General features: G+C 43.3%; 1 protein-coding gene across 1 annotated transcript; it reads right to left on the bottom strand.

Annotated features, from left to right (window-relative positions):
• Positions 1-712: 712 nt before the first annotated feature.
• On the bottom strand, positions 713-22,511 carry cad (carbamoyl-phosphate synthetase 2, aspartate transcarbamylase, and dihydroorotase). Its single transcript, XM_071467220.1, has 44 exons — positions 21,983-22,511; positions 20,846-20,985; positions 20,275-20,404; positions 19,846-19,988; positions 19,387-19,528; positions 18,666-18,837; positions 17,709-17,894; positions 17,507-17,616; positions 16,683-16,825; positions 16,305-16,436; positions 15,842-16,075; positions 15,511-15,732; positions 14,878-15,066; positions 14,605-14,729; positions 14,247-14,380; positions 13,888-14,000; positions 12,945-13,109; positions 12,771-12,856; positions 12,345-12,591; positions 11,557-11,655; positions 11,000-11,224; positions 10,656-10,838; positions 10,316-10,534; positions 9,996-10,163; positions 9,667-9,849; positions 9,317-9,421; positions 8,753-8,998; positions 8,540-8,621; positions 7,902-8,068; positions 7,576-7,740; positions 6,879-7,010; positions 6,489-6,690; positions 6,180-6,370; positions 5,894-6,034; positions 5,262-5,348; positions 4,988-5,129; positions 4,637-4,821; positions 4,445-4,519; positions 4,043-4,255; positions 3,773-3,898; positions 3,325-3,480; positions 3,058-3,159; positions 2,711-2,805; positions 713-2,238 (listed from the first exon to the last, which is right to left on the bottom strand). Exons 1-44 carry the CDS (start codon positions 22,071-22,073, stop codon positions 2,139-2,141), a joined length of 6,693 nt encoding a protein of 2,230 aa, XP_071323321.1. The 5' UTR covers positions 22,074-22,511; the 3' UTR covers positions 713-2,138.
• Between the last annotated feature and the right edge of the window lie 507 nt (positions 22,512-23,018).

The raw sequence follows: 23,018 nt of genomic DNA, 5'->3' as shown, positions 1-23,018 counted from the left end.
TTGTTTGTTTTAAAATAAACAATCACAAAAGCACTGCTAACCAAATTACAACAAAGTGGAAAACAGGAAATAAAGAAATGAAATTACCTTTAGGAATCGCAACACAAATTTCATTATTACAGCAACTACTATTGTCATACTTCAGTTCTTACTATCACACGTTAAAATTCTGATTTACACACTCATCAGTAGCTTAATTGCATCATACTTTAAGCTCTTACTTATTTGCAAAAACATCCAACCATAAAATCTGTATAACAAACGATGCAATTATTGGATGTGGACAGCGATGAGCAGTTTTTTGGTCTCCAGAGGCCAGTATTTCTCAGTTTGATGTATTTGCATAATGTCATTGGGCTAATGAGCCATTAAATTTAAAAGTAAAACATCATTTGCTGTTGACCCCGGGAATGTCTCCCACCACTGGTTTAGGTTCAGGCATTACAGAACAAAAGCTAAAATAAACCTTATTTATTTCTCAATACTGCATCAGAAAAGTAGTTATATGACTGAGTACATCTAAACAAATCCACTTGTTTCAGTGGGCTTAGGGTGTCACAGGATGCAAAAGGGGATTCCCACTTAAACAAAGAAAACCTTTAATTTCACTGCTTTGTTTTGCCAGGAGCTGTTAACAGTTTGTGACAGTTTAGGCTGCATGTTGCTGCATGTGATGATGTTAAGGACAACAAACTGCAAATGGGAAAACTGTTTTTATTATTATTTATTTCTTCACATAATACAATCAACACAGGCACAACAAAACTTTGCTGACATCAATTCCCATTTTGATTAAAAATAAGTTTGCATCTAAACTTTCACAGAAGGCCTGAACAAATCAGTGACAGTTACAACAGTCACCCTTTAACCATCAGCGCAGCTCAGAGGAAGTCTGTTGGTCTCCACTTTCACGAGCCGCCACACATTCAAGAAAAGGTAGAAAAAGGGAAATAAATTATTGGGGGTTGTTAAAAATTTTTGAACCGGAGCATCTTTTCTAGACTTTACGGCTCCAGGAAACCCCCCCGACCAATCACATGCGTTGTACATGAAGCTCATGTGACGCCACTCAGCCAATCACCGCGCTTCAAGTTAGTGCGCGAAATGAACACAAAGGGAAGAGACGGCGACCGGAGAACAAGGAGGAGCCGGGGAGGGGAGCCATGTGACGGCCGATGACTCGTCTTTGGTTGTGGGTTTATACACCGGACGCTTCGGTCCAAGGCACCGGGGCAGCAGCCCCAACATGTCAGTCAAAGCTCCTCAGTTAAGATGTGGCGAGGAAAAGGAGACTGTTCAGAAGTGACATGGACTTGATGAAAAAGAAGAAAAGGGAAAACTGAAGCTGTACTTTGAAATTTTTATCTAAAAAATGAATTTTAAAAAAGGTGCATATTTTTCAAAAGCTCTGTTGTGTGCCTATTACTTATTACAGCCCTTATGTTCCTTGAAAGGAGAAAAATGATTATTAGAGATTAATATTAGATCAGTATTATTTATAATCCCTCCTTACTTGAAGGAATTTTACCCGTGAAGTGGAGCAACTTGTATAAACCAAGCTGCTGGCAGTTTTCTCATTTCTCCCTTTTACCTTCCTAGCTGGTCCCTAAGTTAAGTTATCTACACTTATGATTTATTTCATTAAAACATACTATAAATACCATCAATATGATTTCAATGCACACCTCCGTTGCTCTTCCAAGCAGCCTTCCCCTGCTACTGCAGTTGGCTCTCTGACACACAAACACTGACAGTCTGTTAACCATTGTGAACAAAACACACACAAAAAAGTGGTTGGTCCTAAAAACAGTTGGTCTAGAAGTACAATGGTAAATATTAATTGTGTTTTAAGATGTACGGTAATTTTAAAGCTGATATATGGGTAAAAAAACAAAAACAACAAAAAAAACCAAAAAGTTGTCTGTGTAACTGGAGCAGAGCAGCGTCAGGTTACAGCATGATAAATCAGACTCAGTTTTACGGCTTCATGTTTATTAAAAGCAGCTAATACCCCTTTACGGAACGAGCTGTGGATTTTGTTATTTCAGGAAAGAACATGAAGGCACTGTGCCTAACACTTCGTCAATACTACTCACAACAGTTTAACCATTTGTGTTACATGTAGGCAGCACATGGATTTATCTGCCCAGCACGGTGGCCAGCAGGGCCATACGGATGTACATGCCGTTCTCCGCCTGACGGAAATACGCTGCTCTGGGGTCCGTGTCCACCTCCGCACTACGAGAAGAGAGAGAGGAAAATAAAAACCAGCAAAAAAAACAAGACAGTGAAAGAGTGTTTCAGCTTGTTTCAGATTGTTTTGTCAATATTTCTAAAGGCCGAGCACGAAACTTCACCATCCACCTTCCTGAAAAATGGAAATTTGAACAAACAATCCTGAAACAATGAGGCAAACTGTCAACTGCAGACAACTGCGTGATACAAGTGAAAGCTCCAGAACAGCTATTAAAACCTCTTGTATCTGGTGCGTTCAAGTGCTCACAGGAAGGAAGGATAAACACCTACATTAATCTAAAAATGTATGCCACACTTTGGAAACCACCAGAAGCCTCAAACTGTTGTACTGATCTGACCAATAAGATTTATTGAATATAGTTCAGGTGAAAACAGACGGACTGGACGTGAGGGCCCTTCTTGAGAGTTACGGCCAGTTCAGTGATACTGTGTGATGGTGCTGAGTGGGTCTTACCTGATTTCATTGACTCTGGGCAGCGGATGCATCACCACCATCTTCCTTTTGGCCACAGTCATGATGTGAGGAGTGAGGATGAACTGACCAAAACACTGAGAGAAAAACACACAGCTGATTGGATGAAAGAGTCAAAAGCTTTTAGGTTCCACTGATTTTTTAACTCCTGATCCAAAGTTGTAATTTACAATAAAATGATACATATAAAAAGTTTCCTCTCCAAGGATCAGGTTGGAATATAATTTTAAAAAGCATCATTTATTTACAGCAGCTCAGGACCATTTGCTTACCCTGATCTGGAGAGACAACGTAAAAGCAGTTGACAAAATGAAAACGAGTTTACTCACGGCCTTGTACTCCTCCTCAGATGCAAACCTCTCCTTCTGGATCCTGGTCATGTAGAGGACGTCGGTCTCGGGCAGAGCTTCCTCAATACTCTCAAACTCCTCCTGCACACAGATAAAGACACACAACCCTTTGATTCTGGGTCCACTACATCTTCTGTCAAACTCTGATAACATCTTTCAGAAACATTATTGAGAGAAGTCAAAATGTCACAGAAGCAAATGTATCTGATTATATTGTACTGGACATCTGATACACGGTGCCCCCACCTGCTTGATGCCCTTTGAGGCCACGTAGTTGAGGATCTCTGCTGGCATGTGGAGGTTTTTGGGCGCCACGTAGCGCAGGGTGATGCGGTACTGTGTGAGCAGCTTGGCGAGGGAATGAACTGTGCGGCCATGTTTCAGGTCTCCAACCATAGTTATCTGACACAAAAACACAAGAAACAATGAGTTATAATGGTTTTTTTCACAAAAATCTGCTCCAGGTTAAGATTTCTAAGGATTCAAAGATCAGGATTTAATTTTTTTTTTTTTTTTTTTTTTTTTTTTTAAATTGGTGAGAAAACGTGAAGAACAGAAAGTGACAAACACACTGATCATAAAAAATAACAGACAAAGTTTATGTAAAATGAGATAATAGGTGTGTGTGTGTAGGACGAGGATTTAAATCTACAGAACAGTTTGTCAGTCTACACTCGTCTTTTCTGCCGCTCACCGTCATGCCGTTGACCGTGCCCAGCTCCTCTCTGATGGTGAAGACGTCCAGCAGGGCCTGGGTTGGATGCTCGCCCACGCCGTCTCCAGCGTTGATCACAGGCTTACGGCAATGACGGGACGCACTCTGAATGCCCCAGAGCGAGATGAGTGACATGAAGAACCTCAGTACTGGTTAACACTGCTACAGCATTATTATCAGCATTTAAGCAGCAAGTAGTTCAGGCACATTAATTTTCCAAGCTCCAGTCATGTCGAGTCTGAATCCCACCTTGACAGCTCCAGGTGTTGGGTGTCGCAGCACCAGAACGTCGGCGTAGCAGCTCATGGTCTGAACAGAGTCAGCCAGCGATTCTCCCTTCTGCGTGGACGAGGTGGATTCACTGAAGTGGACGACCGAGCCGCCCAGACGCTGCATGGCCGCGGCGAAGGAGCTGCTGGTGCGAGTGCTGACCTCGTAGAACATCGACGCCATCACTTTACCCTGGACAGTGAGAAATAAGGTTAACTTACTGGGCTGTGTGCACAGAAGCAGGTCTGGAATCTGACATAAATTAACTTAAATATACTTCTCAACCAATGGTTGGATTGTTAGACAGGCAGGGGTCAACAGGCAGTTCTGTGCTTTTGTCATTTAACAACAAACAAACAATAAGATTTGACGATGACCTACCTTCAGGATTTCCAGGCTTCGCTCCTTCTGAACCATCAGACGCAGATTGTGGGCAACATTGAAAAGGTGCGAGATCTGAAACAAAGAAAATACATGAACTGAAAAACATTTCATTTTCATTTTCAGACAATGTTTTTTTTTGTGTGAATAAAAACAACTCAGTGACTTGTGCATCATCTGCTGTGTGTGCACCTGTTCTTTGCTGAACTGCCTGACGGACAGGATGTGCTGGCCGATCAGCGGGTGCAGGAACGGAGATGTCTGGAAGTGGGACACGGGCATCTGACCCGGTCCTGGCTGAGGGGACATCAGCCTGGACAGAGGCGGGGGGTGGCTAAAGCCATCACCGGCTGCGACTGGTGGGAGCATGCTCATCTCTGCAGCAGGCAGATCGACACAGTGGACCAATTACTTCTATTAGTTAAATACAGAAAACTTAAGAAAAACTCCATAGGTTAACTGGTAAGTAAATGACTAAGTGAATGATTCACTAACAAAACAAAGTTAAGTCATTTTCCAACAGCATTATGGGAGTTGTAGTACCTGGTGGGAGTCCAGGATCAGAGGAGCGGTGGGTGCGGGGTGGCAGCATGTAGCGTCCCTCTCCGGGGCCGCGCCGAGGGCTTGGTGCTCGAGTTCGGACGGGTCCCTCACGAGGAGGAGTGGGTCGAGTGTGGTCCGGAGTCTGAACCACAGGAGGAGCAGTAAAAACACAACTTTAGAATAAATACATGCAACATTCATCCAGAACAGTCAGTCGTCAGTTTCAAGTACAGTCTAAAGCAGAATGTTGCAGTATTTCATTCAGTTTTAATACCAAAGGAGCTTCTTTGATAGGCTCAGGAAGAACAGAAGCAGTGGGCCATGTCTTCACATCTTCACCATAACCTGGAGGAACCAACACCTGAGAGGGAGAAAGAGAGTGTTTTTCCACCAACAATTTACAGATAATTAAAATGAGAGTCAGTGTTGAAGTTGTTCCTCTGCCTGAAATCAGGGATGTTTGAAGATGCATTTACATCCATTTCATTTTAATGCTACTATATTTGTTGTTGTTGTTGTATTTGTTATGTATCATGTTTTTGTACACAGTCATTAACTATTTATCAAATATAAAATATTATGTACTGTATTACATCATATACATCTCCTGCGTACTCTTTCAATTGTGTCATAGGCTACATAAACAGGACAGAATCACAGAACTCATAATGAATCAGTTTGACATTTCAGAGGAAAAACTACTTTAGGTTTTAACTGTGGATGTTTGTCTCATTTGTAAACTGACTGGAGATCAGTTAAACAGTCAATAAAGAAGAAATTAAAAGAGGAATACCACTGAAATAAAATAAAGTTCCCTCTGATATTTTCAACTCTAGGTTAATGCATTTACTCTGCAGATACTCTAGTTAAAAAGACGACAGTGAACGAAGCTGCATCACTGCTGACCTGTCCGTCGATGTAGGCCACCTCTCCTCGCAGAACCACACGGCGGACTTTACCCTTCACCTTCAGACCTTGGAAAGGTGTCCATTTGGACTTGGTGAACTGCATGGCCTGTGGAATAACCCACTCCTGCTCCAGGTCCACCTGTCAGCAAAGAAACAGAACCTGAGTGACCAACATCTAAGTCTGAGCAATATTTACCCGACTGTCAATAAAGAACACAAAACCAAGACAAAGTGATGCCCATGTATAAATTCTGTCCTGTAACTATGTGTGTTAGTGTGTGTACCTCCACATAGGTGTTTTCCTGGACAGGCAGGTTGAAGATCTTGCGTGGGTTGTCATAGAGACGTCTGATAATATCATCCAGTGTCAGACGTCCATCACTGACGGCAGTGAGCAGCAGGGGCAGCATCGTTTCCAGGCCGGGGTAACCTGGAGGAGGATGCTCAGCGTTCTTCTCCTCAACAGAGTGAGGGGCTAACAACACGCAATACACACAACGTTATCACATGTTCTCTCTTTTTAAGGCGGTACCAGATACCAGATCGACTGGGTTCTGTGGTTAGTGACCGAAACATAATGAGCGACTTCTCACCGTGGTCTGTGGCGAAGCAGTCGATGATGTCCATGTTTTCCCAGAGTGCCTCCATGTCCTCGCGGGTTCCCAGCATGGGTCGGACCTGTGCCCGTCCATCGCCGATGTCAGGCACATTTTCCTCGCACAGGAAGAGGTGATGAGGCGCCACCTCACACGTGACCTGGATGCCCTTCTGCTTGGCAGCGCGGATGATCAGGATCTGTGGAGATGTGTTATTCTCACTGGTTATTCCACATTCAGGTGTGTGCATGCACAAGAGCATTTAAACAATAAAGTTAAATAAAGTTAAAGAAGAACACCAACATTCTCTTTGTAGCAAGTTCTACATAATTTGGGTCATAAAATGATTATTAAAAAAAACTATAAAAAAATAAAAGCAGTCCACACCTCCTCCTTCTTGGCCACATGGCAGATGTGGACCGGGCGCTGGTAGAGCTGAGCCACCATCAGGATTGCAGCCACTGTCTGCTTCTCAGCGTGAGCTACGATGGGCATCTGCTTGGGCCACTTCTCAAAGTGCTTAAAACAGAACCAGACAGTCAGGTTAGTCCACAGGGGGAAAATAAGACTCCTAATGAAGAAGCAGGTTAAAAGTCTCCAGATGCAACTCCTCTAATGGCCACTAGATGCTGGTACAAATTCCCAGAATGCGCTGTGGCTTCTCTCCTGCTTCTTCAAACCAATAAAGTTTGGTCCTGTGTGAGTTTTAACTCAAATGTGAACCGTCTGAAGACTAATCTGACCATTAAAGATAAAAATGATCAGAGGTTGTTAAAATGTTAATGTCTTCAACAATATAATGTGTAAACAAATAAAATGAATGTGAATTTCCCGTTCATTTAGTTTAGCTTATATTGCTTTAATGAATAAAAAGTATGTGTAAAGTGTAACACAGCAGTAGTAACAGCAGCTAGCCAGTTAGCCTATTTAAGAAGGACCTAATGTAATAAAGAAAGTTAACATATTTAGTTTTAATGAAGAACATTAACAATTAAAATCTACTGAAAAAAAAAAAACAAAAAAACAACAAACTAATATTGTACTTTTTTATGTATAACTTTTGTTGCTTAGCGACTCAGCCTACCTCCATCCAGAGAGACACGTTGTCCATCTTGAGGGTGGAGTACGTGTCATTCAGGTACATCTTCAGGCCGGCAACCTGGCTGGCGATGGACGGCAGGATGGCAGCGTTGTCTGAAGCAGCTCCCAAATACAGAGCGTAGTCACACCTGCAGCCTGCTTTGGCCAGCTGATGATACAACAGCATAAAATGTTTTATTTCACATCAATTCAATGTGTAAAATACAGAAAACTCAGGTGTAACATTACTCAGATGTAACAGAGTTTTTCAGATTTATTTGATGACCTTCTACAACCAGAGCAACATAAACAAAGAAAATCTGGATGTACCTTCTGCACCAGAGCCAGAGTATCGGGGTCAGTGATGGCAGGGGAGGTGTTGGGCATCGCACACACCATCGTCACCCCTCCTGCCAGAGCAGCCGCTGTACCAGAGGAGAAGTCCTCCTTATGTGTGGCACCAGGCTCCCGGAGATGAACATGGACATCGATGAGGCCTGAAAATGAATCACAAAAGAGATATTCTGTTTTTAAAGTACGTTTACACAAAAATATCTAAAATCTTATCCTGGTTTTGATCATGTTCAGGATATAAACTAGAAAAAGTTTAGCCTGATGAGTTGACTGTTGGCCTTCAAAGCTGCCCAGTCATGCAGAGCTTTATTTTCAAGGCTAGAGGAACGTCTCAAAAACAACCCTCAAAAAAGAAAACGCTGCACCTGTGGTTGGGGTCAGCAGCAACATGTTTTCAACAACACTGTTTGAGGTATTTTTGTAGTTTTGTCTAATTAGCTTCAAATGACCAGAAGACCTTATGACAGACAATGACAAAAGAAAAAAAACAAAAATCCATTCTACATTTTGAAGCTGCAGACAAATGATCAAAGCTCGTCACACCAAATACTATCAGTCAGAAAAGAACAACACACTGATCAGCAAAGTTTCTTCTTCTGGTGTCAGTGACTCACCAGGCAGACGGACCAGCGTCTGGGAGGCCATGCTGTCTATATGAGTCTTCACTGGTGGAGTCCTGCCGATCTGACGCAGAGCCTGCAACACAACAGCGCATTTTTCTCATGTTGGCCCCCAACTGTGGGAAATGATTTCAAATACTGCACTGCAAGTTCTGCAGTACAAAAGTTACATGTAAGAGGATTAAAAAAATAAAACAGAAAACTTACCTGAACAAAGAGCTTAGTGCACTTGATGTCGATGATGAGCGGGACCGAGTAGTCGATGGCCATACGTCTCGTCCTGTAGCCTTTGGTGACGAAGGAGGAGAGCCGACGACCTCCACTGTTCCTCATGGAGAGGTTGATGACCAGGTCGAAGTGGTTCTCTTCCAGGTAGTTCATGATGCTGCGCTGTTTCTCCTTAGTGGGACAGTCGCTGTCGTCCTCCTCAAACGGCCAGTCCACTGCTGTCACCTGGAGGACGGGGAGTTAGATCAAAGGAATTTTTTTTTTGATGTTTTGTCATAATTTACCATATTTGACTTTGATCTTATGACTGGTCAGCATATAACAGCTCATCCCATGGGCTACTCTGCCTTTGTTTCCAAAAACAAACAAAAAAAGTCACTGTAAAGTCCCTGAAATGGAGACAAGATACTGTGAGGACTGAATATTTCAATAAAGTTTGTTACACCAGAGATCCTTGGTTTTACTCCACATCGAGTCAAGCTCTAGGTACCAACAACTATGATTCCCTGAATTGAGTTGAGTTAGAAACATATTTCTCGTTACCTTGACTCCGTGCTCAGTGTAGAAATCAGCAGTACCCAGACTGGCGTACAGGTCATAACCCAGAGACTCCAGAGCCTGCACCGTGGCCAGCAGCTCACTCTTGTTCTGCAAACACACACACATTTACAATAAAGAACCAATCTGACTAACAAACACAATTATTTTCACTGGAAAAGTTGGATTAAAACAATAAGGATGCAGCACCAGACTCAGTTGATTACAGCCTGTGCATCTGAATTTAACTGAATAAAATCTCATTGCTTTTCATGTCAAATTGTGACATTTTTAATTTCACAGATAATCATTAATTTAATATGACTGTATTTTCTAGTTGCATCTGTAAATAAAACCTTATAGCTGCCAATGGAGAGCAGGATGTTCTTCTTGGGAATCTTGAAGCCTGTGGAGAGCATGGCCTTGAGGTAAGCCTCATATCTGTTCTCCCCAAAACAGGCAACCTCTCCAGTGCTGGTCATCTCCACCCCGAGCACCACATCCGCTCCGGCCAGCCGAGAGAAGGAAAACTGAGGAACCTGAGGCACATGTGACAAATGGTCAGCAGGAAGACATGGCGTCAGGGTGGAGCTGCAGTGATAACTGATGAGCACTTCCTCAGAATGAAGAACCACACATCTTGCTTGTTATAATAATCCTAAATGGTTTAAGTCAGCCTGCTTACCTTCACTCCCACAATCCCCTTTCCTCTCATTAGGCCCACAGGCTCCACGTCCTCCCCCATAATGGCCTGAGTTGCCAGGGCAACAAGGTCCACGCCCAGGGTCTTGGATACGAAGGGGAAGGAGCGGGACACTCGGACGTTGCACTCGATCACCTTCAGTTGGTCATCCTATGACAGAGGTAACGTGTTACAGTGATGCAGCAACGTTCACATTATGACAGTTCCGGTATCATTTTACATGTGATAAAAAAAAACTAACACTAAGATGATATATAGTTTAATTTGATCCAACGTGGATGAACGTCCAGGATGTTCCTCACCTTGGCTATCAGCTGCAGGTTGAAGGGTCCGGTGACCTGCAGCTCCTGGCCGATGGAGTGGACGATCATCTTGATCCTGTCGATGGTCTTCTGATTGAGGTCCTGAGGCGGTGTCACCAGTGTGGCATCGCCAGAGTGAACACCAGCGTTCTCCACGTGTTCAGACACGGCGATGGCCATCACTGCTCCGTCATAGGCTACTGCGTCCACGTCTATCTCCTGGAAAACAGGAGAAGAGGAACAGATGCATTTAACTCTTTCCACTGTTAAAAGTGTTTAACCACAAAGAAAAAAAAAAATTACATCCTCTTCAGCTACTACAAGTCAGTTTTTTTCAAACCTTGGCCTCCTGTATGAATTTGGAGATGACGACAGGGTGCTCCTTGGACACAGCCACAGCGTTACTGAGGTATTTCACAAGGTCACTGTCGCTGTAGGCGACGTTCATGGCTGCTCCGCTGAGAACGTAGGAGGGACGAACGAGGCAGGGGTAACCCACCTTCTCACAAAACGTCACAGCAGACTGGAGAGAGAGGAAATGGGGAAAGAGATGAGAAAACTAGAAAACATTTTCTGTCTGGTTTTGTGGTCTTCCTGAATTCAAAACACAGTATACAGGGAAAAAAATGGCCCTCAAAAGATCAAAGATGTTTTTTAGAATGACTTGGTTGAAGTCCGATGTACCTCAGTGTCAGAGAGCTCCTTCCACTGTGGCTGGCTGATGCTGATGGTGTCCAGCATTCGGGAAAACTTGAACCTGTTCTCTGCGCAGTCGATGCACTCGGGCGAGGTTCCCAGGATGCGGCACTGCTGACGGTGCAGCGACATGGCGATGTTGTTGGGCAGCTGGCCTCCCATTGACAGGATCACGCCCTCTGGGTTTTCCTTCTCATAGATGTCCATCACCACCTGGAATATGTACAAGACATTTATTAAAAGACAATGTAACAAGCAGCTGAAAAATGTAATGCAAAACAATACAAAACCCCTGGATGAAGTACATCTTTATGATGCTCTTGTTTATTTTTTCTTTAAACTGTGTCAGAGAGGCATTAAAATCGGCTTTATTGTATTTTTTCCAAACAGTATAATGCTGTAAGATACTTGTTTGTCTCCACCAACACAACACCACCATAAACTGAAGCCTAAATAACTTCTGTCAAGTCAAGTTGTTACTTCTCTGATTCAATCTCACATCCTGTTTCTTATACATGGAAACCTGTAGGCTGCTGGAGCCTTACCTCAAAGGAGATTTCATCAAAGTAGAGGCGGTCACACATGTCGTAGTCTGTGCTGACGGTCTCAGGGTTGTAGTTCACCATGATGGTCTTAAAACCCATCTGCAAAAGAGGGGGCGACATGATTAAATGTTTGTTTTGTAGCATTTGGTTTATTGGCTGCACAACCAAAGGAGCTGTGAAGAACAATCTTGTTTTCGTGAAAAGGAACTTAGAAACTGCACTGGTCATGATTAGAAAATCAAATGATGAAAAAACAAAAAGATGGGCCACAGCTCTATTTACTAATCATAATAATTAAGGCCCAAACTGGAGGCATCTGATCAGACAAACTTCAGTTCAGCAGTGCCTCTCATCTCCCTCCATATAGAGTCAAAGATCAATAGCTGATCCCTGTTACATCTGTCAGTTTTATCTTTTTTTTAATTTTTTTTTTTTTATATAAATTGTAGTGTGACAAAATTACTGCATATTTAATCATGTAGATGTATTTTTAATATGTGGGTGAAATATAAATAATAAATACTGTAGCAACAGGAACTGTGTGATAAGAGTCCGATAGGAAGACGTGTATAGTAAATGGAAAAAGCTTAATTCTAAAATACTGCAAATTAATTAATTAAAGTTGTTATAACTATACTCAAGCTGGTTCATTTTGATTTTACTTAATCACTTGATTACATTAAACCACTGAAACTAACTGTGTGTGCAGCTTTTAAAGAACTGAGCTTAAAATTCAATAAGGAAAAAGTTCAGGATGAATCTAGAAGAGACCCTGTTGTTGGACTTACTTTCCTGAGCTCTGTGATGCAGCCCACCGCGCACCAATCAAACTCCACGCTGCTGCCGATGCGATACACGCCGGAGCCGATCACCATGACATGCTGGTCTTTAAAGGTTAGGTCGTTCTCCGTGCCGTGGTAGGTCAGGTACAGGTAGTTGGTGTGGGCGGGCCATTCAGCCGCCACCGTGTCGATCTGCTTCACCACAGGAAGGATGGACCAATCGTGACGCAGCTTTCTCACTGCCAGTTCAGTGCTGAGGGAGGGAACCACATATTTGTTGATCGATGGCGAAGTCAGGATCAAAAACGGGAGGAAATGAACTTCTTCCCGTTTCAGTCCAATTACTTTATTGACACCATCTCAGCAGTTTCTTGTAACAAAATCCCATTAAGTTAAGATTTACTGATACAACATATTGACTTCCGAACCCACCTCTGTACAGCCAGAGCTATCTGCTTGTCTGAGAAGCCCAGCTGTTTGGCCTTTCGCATCACCTCTGGAGGCATGGTGCTCTCGTCCTGGTGGAAAGAACAAAAAGTTGAGACAAAATGTCAGAGAAAGAAATTGCACATTTTTTCCAGGGTGTTTACATCTCTTCCATCTCACCTGGCTGTACTTTTCCAGCAGCCGCTCGTGGTCTGCGATGTTCTTCATCTTGTGCAGGAACCAGCGGTCGATCTTTGTGAGCTCGTACAGCTGGTCCACCGTGTAGCCGGCTTTGAACGCCGCCGCCAACACAAAGATACGCTTGTCTGTAGGAGTCTGCAGCTCCTGTTGAGCAGAAAGGTCCAGAGCAAGGCAGGATTTAACACTTTGAGATAAATATCTTAGAACTAGTTATTTTTCAGATACGAGCACATTACAGCTGATAAATTACTGGACAAATACATTTTCTTACAGCTATGTATAGTAACAATTAAATGAGCAGTTTAACACACGACTAAAGCTTCCTATAAAAACAGATAAATTCATTTTTTAAAAATAATAATAATTATAATTATTTATGTATTTTTTCTATTATTCTTATTATTATTCTTATTAGAGTTATTTTTAATCATCTGTTATAATCCTGGTTAAACTACTTAAAGTTCTTGTTTTGAAAAGAGCTTTGTCAGTAACGTTTATTATTATTAAAGTTTGCATCATAAACTTTACCATTACCAGGTATTATCTGCCTGACAGTACAGTTGCTCAGTAGCTCATTAGCATCATCTGCTGGCCCAGTTTAAAACACCTCCATGGTTGTACCACAGGACCTCAGTGGACAGCAGTGACGTGATTTATACTTCAGTACTGATTTTCTCCAAAATGCATATGAACTAATGTTCATAAAAATTATCTCTTCACAGACGACTCCTACCTCAACCTCCTGGCCTGACAACCTGCTGGTGACTCAAAAGGCAATTTAATATTATGTAAATAAATACTGGATACTGAACAACCCACCACTGTAGCCCTACAGGTATCAGCAGTGGAAACAGGATGGTAACAGGAACTTGTGATAATCCAGTCACAGGTTACAAAGAGATTTTCTTTTTTTTTTTTTAACCTTTTCAGAGACAGGCTTGATTGTGTGGTCAAAGCCAACACAGTTCTCATCCACCATCCTCAGAGCTTTCTGGAAGGCCTCCTCAAAGCTGCGGCCGATAGCCATCACCTCACCTGTCGAGGAGAGAATTCAAACATTGACAATAATATCGGTTACATCATAATAGAGCTGTCAGAGGTGATGCGCTGGGAATTGATGCTGCTTCTGTGATCCCATGTTCTGTCGACTGTAAAACTCCTTGTGAACTAGCTTTAGATTCACTCATTCACAGTTCTATAAATAATTAAGATCTCATTAATCTTAATTGATCTCTCCAGAGCCAAAGTATGCTATTCACAAAACATGAGATTCAGTCTTACCGACACTCTTCATAGAGCTGCCGATCTTGGTGGAAACCCTGAGGAACTTGCTGAGATCCCAGCGGGGCACCTTCACCACACAGTAGTCCAAACTGGGCTCAAAGTTTGCTGTTGTCGAGTTGGTCACAGAGTTCCTACAGGAAATACATTTACACATTTATGAGCAAGTTTTCTGGGATGTAAAAACAAAAAACAAAACAACAAAACGAAACAGAAAGACAATAAAATGTGACAAAAATTATCACTTGTCTTTATATGACTCAACAAAATAATCCAAACTTTTGAAAAGCATTATATTATTATTAAATATTTAATAATATCTAAACATAATCTGTTGTAAGAACAAGAGGTGACGTACTTGAGCTGTGGCAGTGGGATCCCCAGGCCAAGTTTAGCTGCTACATAGGCCAGAGGATAACCTGTCGCCTTACTGGCCAGAGCCGAACTCCGCGACAGACGGGCGTTCACCTCGATGATGTAGTACTGCAAACACAAAAAACATCACATATACAGGCTGTAACACTCAATGTGTGTTTATGTGTGTGTTTGCTTCCAATCCTTGCAGGAACTGGTCTCTGTGTATTACTAAGGATGAACAACAAAGATTTTGCGTGTTTATCTTCACGTGTACCTGCTCAGATTCAGGGTTGAGAGCGTACTGGATGTTACACTCTCCCACGATGCCGAGGTGCCTGATGACTTTGATGGCCGTGTTCCTCAGCATGTTGTACTCACGATCGTTCAGCGTCTGACTGGGCGCCACCACAATGGACTCCCCAGTATGGATGCCCAGAGGGTCAATATTCTCCATATTACACACCTAAACAAGAAGAACAAATGAAGACGTGTAGACTGCCAAGGATCACATGATACCTTCGCTACATTCAGTGTTATGTAATTATTTTTGACACAGTGGCAATAATACTGCAGCAAACTGTCATTTTAAGTTCAGAAGTATCATATGAACCTTTAAATTTTACTGTATTCTTTGTATTACTTCAATCATCAGGTTTGGTGATGGTAAAATTACTTTGATATATTCAAAAACTAGGATTATTATCCCCAGTTACCACCTAATTTCCACCTGAGGATCAATAAAGTATTTTGATTGACTGATTGATGTAGTATAATAACAATTCAGTGCTAATATCCACATGCAAGGCATCACAACCTGATCAGCTGACCATCAGCGTCTCATTGTGACTTTTTGTCACTGACAACAACTTTACTCGGATAAATTTATACTTGTGTCTTCTTCACTCACAGTGATGCAGTTATCGTAGGCGTCGCGGACCACCTCGTACTCGATTTCCTTCCAGCCCTTCAGGGATTTGTCCACAAGCACCTGGGAGGTGTGTGCGAAAGCCGACGTCACCAGAGAGGTTAGCTCCTCTTTGTTGTTGGCAAATCCTGATCCCAGACCACCAAGAGCGAACGCTGAGCGAACCAGGACAGGGTAGCCGAGACGCTCTGCAGCTGCCACGGCCTAGTACAGGTAAAGAAAGAAAAATAGGTACATTTAGAGACTGGAAATGGATAAAAACTAAACAGAAGTTGTGCAGTCTGGGTTGCTTCTTTGAGATCTTTCTCCTCACCTGCTCCACAGACAGCGCTGCTTCACTGGGAGCGACATGCTCATTGATCTCTTCCATTTTCTCCACAAAGATCTTCCTGTCCTCAGTCATCTCGATGGAGGCCACCGGTGTTCCCAGAACCTTTACCTTATACTTCTCCAGGACGCCAAGCTTGGTCAGCTCCACGCCACAGTTCAGAGCGGTTTGACCTCCAAAGGTCAACAGAACTCCGTCCGGACGCTCGTTTTTTATTACCTGCAGCAATGAAGGAGGCAACATGGAGATGCTGTTTGAACTTTACATGTTGTGTGTGTGTTCTTTGGCTGCTTCTGATACACGTGGGTTTGAAACACTGACTGACCCCAAACCAAAAACCTTCCAGGATCCTGTCCAGGTATTTCAAAAGCCTGGTGTTTCCACATCATTAAACACAGTGTTACACATCAGTGTTACACATCAGTGTTACAACAGAGAGAATCTGTACCTGAGTGACATACTCCGGAGTGATTGGCAGGAAGTAGACTTTGTCAGCCAGGCCTTTGGACGTCTGGACAGTGGCGATGTTGGGGTTGATCAGCACAGTCTGGATGTTCTCTTCCTTCAGAGCCTTGATGGCCTGGAAGACAAAACAGAATAACATCAGCTACTATACTGGCCCAATGGGCTTCTTCAAAATGTTGATTACATTTAAGACAGAAATAGTAAAGTTTTGTGATCTAACATTCTCAATATCACCTGAACTGCTCACATCACAGTCCCATGTTCCCTGCAGCCTTTGTCCCCTTTATAGATTTTGCCTCTATAACTCTAGCACTGTCACAACAGCTGCACTACTCTAATAAAGAGGTCCTCTTTTACAGACCTGGGAGCCGGAGTAGTCGAACTCTCCAGCCTGGCCGATGGACAGTCCTCCAGAGCCCAGGATCAGGACCTTCCTGGGTCGGACTACCTCCTCAGGCTTCATGGAACCAGGGAAGGTGAGGTGATCCATCAGACGCTGCTTCACTGGAAAAATCACATTGAACCGCTTTCATTTTGTTGGTGCAGGATTTTGACTGGCACTAACAAGTGTGAGCACATCAGCCCAGCATCGGCCTCTCTTCACTGGCTCCCTATTCAATTAAGACCTTGTTGATTACTTTTAAGGCTCTTAATGTCCAGGCCACACCTTCCATCACAGACCCTGTTCACTCAGCTCCTCGGTCTCTTAGATCTGAAAGCTCATCTCTCCTGTATGCCCCACAGTCACGACTAAAACTAAAAGGTGGCAGAGCTTTTGCAGTTGCTGCTCCACAATTATGGAACCAGTTGAGATTTGATATTGAACAAGCTTCCTCTGGCTGGCTCATCCGGAAGAGCACACACCACTTAGGCTCAGTCCTTTCTGGAGTGGTCCGGTTTTGAATCCAGCCCAGGACCTTTGCTGCATGTCATCCTCTCTCCCCTCCCCCAGCTTTCCCTTCACTCTCTCACTATCTCTACCACATTAAAAGCCAAAAAAAAAAACAACCAAGAGACATCTTAACAGACAGAAAGATGTCAGAATAAATCACAAATAAGATTAACATTTCATAATGATGCTATTTATACATCAGGTCCCCTGAGAAATAAAGTGTTTTACATAAAACGCTGAAATGACCTTAAAAAACAAAACAAAAAAAAAAAAAAAAACACAATTTGTTTTACCAGTTTTTTTAGCGTTGCCCTCCTTGTGGTCTTTCACAGTGTCGAGGAAGACGTCGAACAAGCTAACCAGATCTGTGGGACCAGCCATGTGCTCCGGGTGGAACTGAACACTGGGAAAAGGCATCACACGGATTTATTCACACTAAATTCTGGCACTTCTGGTGTGTACTGTCACATCAGCCAGTGTTTGTAAGCACACTACCTGAACAGGGGCTGCGTGTTGTGTACGATGCCCTCGCTGGTGTGATCGTTGGCGTTGGTAAAGAGAACGTCCCAGTCTTTGGGCAGGGTCTTGGGGTTGACGGCAAACCCGTGGTTTTGACTGGTGATGAAGCAGCGATCGGTTCCCTTGTGGATGCAGGGCTGGTTGTGGCCACGGTTACCGTACCTGAAAGACGGGAGAGGGGGGGGGATCAGACCCTTCAAGTTTTACACTGGAACTCATTTTGAAAACTACAGACATATCTGGACAGACCACCCAGTTCTGTGTGAAGGTCATTATGTGCAGGGAATGTTCCCATTAGCCGACTGTAATTTTGTTGGTAACCCTGTGGGTCTGACCAGATGCCAACAAAATTCCTGGGAACATTCCCTCCCCATCCTGACCTTCACACAGCGCCTGATAAAGCAGCCATCAGTGGAGTCCCAGGGGAACACAAACTCCCTGACCCCTGTGGAGTTCCACAGTGAGGAGCCGAGCGCCCTCTCTTACGCGCTGGCTTGTTTGTTTAGTCTTTTTCATAACACGGCCGGTCAGTCCGACACTCCTGTGCTCACACAGGAGAAGCCCAGACTGCTGAGAACAGCAAAAACCTGCATTTCACATCACAACTCTCCCAAAGAGAAAGTGTGGGTGTGAGTGTCTGTGTTTCTAGAGAGTTTTGAAGAGGTTCCCTGGCTCAGGTCACTGGGGGAACATTTCTGTCTTTGCCCAAAAATAATCTTCCAGACATGAGTACATGTCGATATCAAGCTTCCAATTACATCAAATTTGAGGCTTCGCTCGTTTAAAGATGTGTCAACTAATCATTGTGCACAGTTGCTAGGAGACCATGATAAAAATAGTGATTTCAGAAAGTTTTTCCCCATCCTTGATGTACAATCTTTCAGTGCATTTCAAGTGTTTTGATGTCAGCAGAGTCGTGTATGAGGTACTAACTTCATCTTGTAGGTCTTCGCTCCAATGACCAAAGAGAGCAGCTGGTGTCCAAGGCAGATACCGAAAAGTGGCTTTGGCTGATCCACGCTGATCACCTTCTTCACGTTGTTGATGGTGGCCTGACAGAGCTGAGGATCCCCGGGGCCGTTACTGATGAACAAACCATCAAAGTCTAGAAACGACAAGAAAAAAAAAAAAAATTTAATTAATTAAAAAAAATTAACAACACCTGTGTTACTACTGATGAAAGGTTGTTGAGATATTGCAGCGTTTTAAGCAACAGAAAGAGCGATTTCCTCCACCCAAATGATAGTGTGGCTGTAGCGCAGATGATAAGAGTGGGTCGGCCTTTAACTGTAGCTGTTGGTAGGTCAGTCCCCAGCTCCTTCTGTCCACATGCTGAAGTGTTACAGCAAGAAACTAAACCTCAAGCTGCTCACAAGTTTAAGTCACTTTGGGTGAAAGTGTCAAATGCCAAATGAATGTAATGTGACTCAAGTGTTAATCTGTGAGAAATTACAAGAAGATGTTTTTGACATTTCTGATACTGAGAACATGTCAGAGAATCAGCAAATATTTTTATGATTCTACACATTTGATCATTTAACTTGTGCAGTCACAGTTTACTTCCTGGATGAACTGACTCTGTGGTTCGTGTCTGGCACTGGAGCTAACACATCAAAGTTTAATACATAGGTAGCATTAGCAGTGCGTTACCGACCTGTACTGTCCAATGGGTGGTCCCAGGGCACAACAGTAACACGGGCTCCTCTCTGAGCCAGGCAGCGGATCTGGTTGTACTTGATACCGCAGTCCACCGCTGTGATTCGCAGATTACCATTGGGGTTGTAAACTCTGGGCTCCTGAAGGCGATTAAAGGAAATATAAGCAGAATGTTGACACATAAACAGGTAAAATAAAATGGGCGACCAACCACCAGGGACAGAATGACAGTTAGCTTTAATATTTACTTATATTCAGACAAGAACAATCTAATCAATGCTTTTAACTCCTTTACTTGGTCTTCTTCATATATTTGTTCTTATGATATTGAACAATGAACTAATGCTTAATGTTGGTATTAAGTGTTCAGTTGCTGGGCTATTAACCATCCTCTCTGCTACTAGAGTTGTTTGTGCTGTTGTGGGTTAGTAAGTGTCCTGTAATGTGGGTAGGTTACCTTCATGGAGACCTCCTGGACCAGGTTCCTCTGGTCAGGATTATCAAAGGGAATACTGTCCTCCGGAGTCCCGTCCACCACGAGCTTCCCCAGCATGGTGCCCTTCTCTCTGATCTTTTTGGTCAGACAGCGAGTGTCAATGCCTGGAGTCCATGGAAAAAAAAAAGTTGTTGTTGGAGTTTTGTATAATTGTTGTTTTGTACATGTATTTGACTTGTACATCATTTCATGAATCTGAAGCTAGTGGAGCAGTAGACCAAATACTTATCCTCATTTATTTTGGCATTATATTCATCTGTTGGTAAAGTCACAATATTTTCTTAGTTTCTGTTATAAGGTTAGACTTGATTTTTAATTCTACCTTGGTTTATTTCCCATTTAAGTATTTGTATTTAACTATATTATCCGTTTAGAGTTCTATTTCCTGACCTTGTAATCCAGGGATGCCTTGCTCTTTGAGCCACTGGTCCAGTGATTTGACTGAACTCCAGTGACTGGGACTCTCCGACAGCTCTCCGATAATCAGAGCTGCAGCGTGGATCTTGGACGATTCAAACCACTGAGGAAAACAAGAAAACACATCATGGTGCGGTGTTGTTATGATCCTTTATCCTCTCATGACCTTTATTTAGCCCTCTACTGCTCATCGTTGTTTTGAGCTCTTTGTGAGGGATTCAATGTTATCCATAATGCAACAGGAGGGACAGCAAAAAAGTCACTTCTCAAAACATTTTGCTCACCTATATTTTTATTGCTTCTTTTAAGAACTCCACTCTGATTAATTAGAGGACATTGAAATCTGCACAGCTCAGTTCAATGTTTTCTATCAATCTTGTTAACAATACTACAGCCAATCTTATCTAATCCCCATCCCCAAAAACACCATGATCAAAGGTCAGAAAAATCTCCCTAAAACCCCCAAGTTTGTGAATCACCTTGGCACACGGTGAGCTTGAGTTTCATGATTAAAATTTGACTAGAACCAAAAATAGCTGCTCACCTTGCTTAGTCCGAACTCTCCCTCCTCGTCCTTTGGCACCCCATAGTTGCCAACCAAGGGATAAGTGAGGGTGAGCAGCTGGCATCGGTAAGATGGGTCACTAAGAGCCTCGGGGTAGCCCACCATACCTGTCTGGAAAACTGAGCACACAAAATACTCATCAGTACACAATACACAGAGTCATGCCTGTCATATACCCAGCAACATGTTTTTTTTTTTTATATTATTTTGTATGAAACATACCTTTAATATATTATATTTGACTGGTATGAAAACTATTTCACACAGAGTATCTAGAAACCACTGACACTAAAATTCAGACAGTGTGCATATGCACAACATAAATTAATGTAAAGGCTATAGTTATTTGCAAAGGGTTACATTTTTATTGGGAATGTGTCCATAAATAACTTTTAAAGTCATGGTTTGTGGTGTTGTTCCTCTGGATTGTATAGTATCCAATTTACTCGACTCAACTACCTGCAGAGTTACATTCAGTTTGGCTGCGTGTAGTTTGTCCCGCCAAACTACGTCAAAAATTCTATCACTTTAACACTGCCTTGCTCACCGGCACAAGCACACGCCACACAGAGCGAAGTTTGGTGTTGTACAAAATCAGTATTGCCTTTTCTTTGATTCGGCCTGCCTCCACCATTTTTACATTTGATGCAACACAACTCATCTTTCAAAAAGTTGTTCGCGCCCCAGTCCTCATCTACGGAGTGAACCTGCTGAAACGCACCAGAGGTGGCTCAGCGCTCAGTCTGTGCGTGCGGCTGTGAGGCGGATGTGAAGCACCATGTGGCACACGGGCATGCCAAATAACAACGTTGGCTAATCCAACCTTTAATTGACAGAAATTTACATGGACTTTGGTGACATGTATCTAAGGGGCGGTGGGAATGTGGGTTGTCGGGGTTTATCGCTTTATGGCTCTGATCCATGATTATCGTGGCACATTTAGACAATCGATACCAAACGATTAAATCAATCAAAATGAGATTGAACAACAAAAAGTCTGATCTGAAGTTAGCTACTTGCGCAGGTGTATTTTGCGCGAGCTGGCTAATTCAACGGAAACAATCTGAAGTTATTAATTAATAATGATTCACCCACTTAATACTTCAGAGCACTCACCAACTTCTCCCGACACCGACACATTAGCGCCAAAAAGGCGGCCTCGGAACGTCGCTCCGTCCTCCAAAATCAAGGTTGCCATCTTTGCCATTTTATCTCCGATAGCTAAAAGCTAACGACCGTTACCAGAAAAAGACCGGGGGGACGTTTCTCCCGACGAGGCCCGGGCTCCACGTGAAACTCACTCGGAAGCAGGAGATGCAAGAAAAAAAAAACCGCGCTAAATGATGAACACCAGAGCTGACGAGCAAAGCCCTGCCGGCGTCTGAAGGAGCCCGGAGCCGCTGACGGGGCGATGGAGCCGAAAGACGGGGAAAGTTTGGTGAAATGTGCCGGGAAGTCGGACGGGATGATGGGAGAGAAGTGTCCCACACGCACCCCGCAGTGTGGAGGTCGGCCCGAGGTCTGGACCGGCAGTTTTGACGCTGCGACATGCGTGTCTCCTCCCCCTCCTCCCTGCGTCTTCTTCTTCTTCTTCTTTTCAGGTTCCTCTTCTTCTTCTTCTGTGTCTGTCGGCGAGTGGCGGTGCACTACCGCCGCTGACGAGCCCGGCGTGCGCCGGAGCTTTTCAACCTTCTGGTTCTTTTAACCTGATATTAAAAGCTCATTGTATTTTAACGTCCTCAGTGACTGGTTCTCGACTTTATGCCATTAATAACATTTATAACATGAACTCTCCCGTAGTTTGTGCTTCTCCTCTCTCTCTCTCCCTCTCTCTCTCTCCCTCTCTCTCTCTCCCTCTCTCTCTCCCTCTCTCCCCCTCTCTCTCTCTCTCTCTCTCTCTCTGTCCTCATTCTGCAGGTATCTCTCTCCCTCTCTCTCTCTCTCTCTCTCTCTCTCTCTCTCTCATTCTGCAGGTCTCTCTGCCTCTGGAGCAGCAGGATCCAGATCCACCACTACTCATCTTTACTATTAACCACTGTTACCTGTCATTATTATTGATAACACCATCACCTACACAGCTGTTCCTGGTCTCTCTCTCTTCTCTCCTCTCCCCCCCTTATTATCTCCTCCTAAACCCAACCGGTCGAGGCAG

The sequence above is a fragment of the Trachinotus anak genome, unplaced genomic scaffold, assembly GCF_046630095.1.
Source record: "Trachinotus anak isolate AG129_WGS33_773 ecotype Australia unplaced genomic scaffold, CSIRO_AGI_Tana_v1 ptg000031l, whole genome shotgun sequence".
Classification (NCBI taxonomy): Eukaryota; Metazoa; Chordata; class Actinopteri; order Carangiformes; family Carangidae; genus Trachinotus; species Trachinotus anak.
Note: the sequence above shows the minus strand (reverse complement) of the source record. Positions and strands in the feature narration are given on the sequence as shown.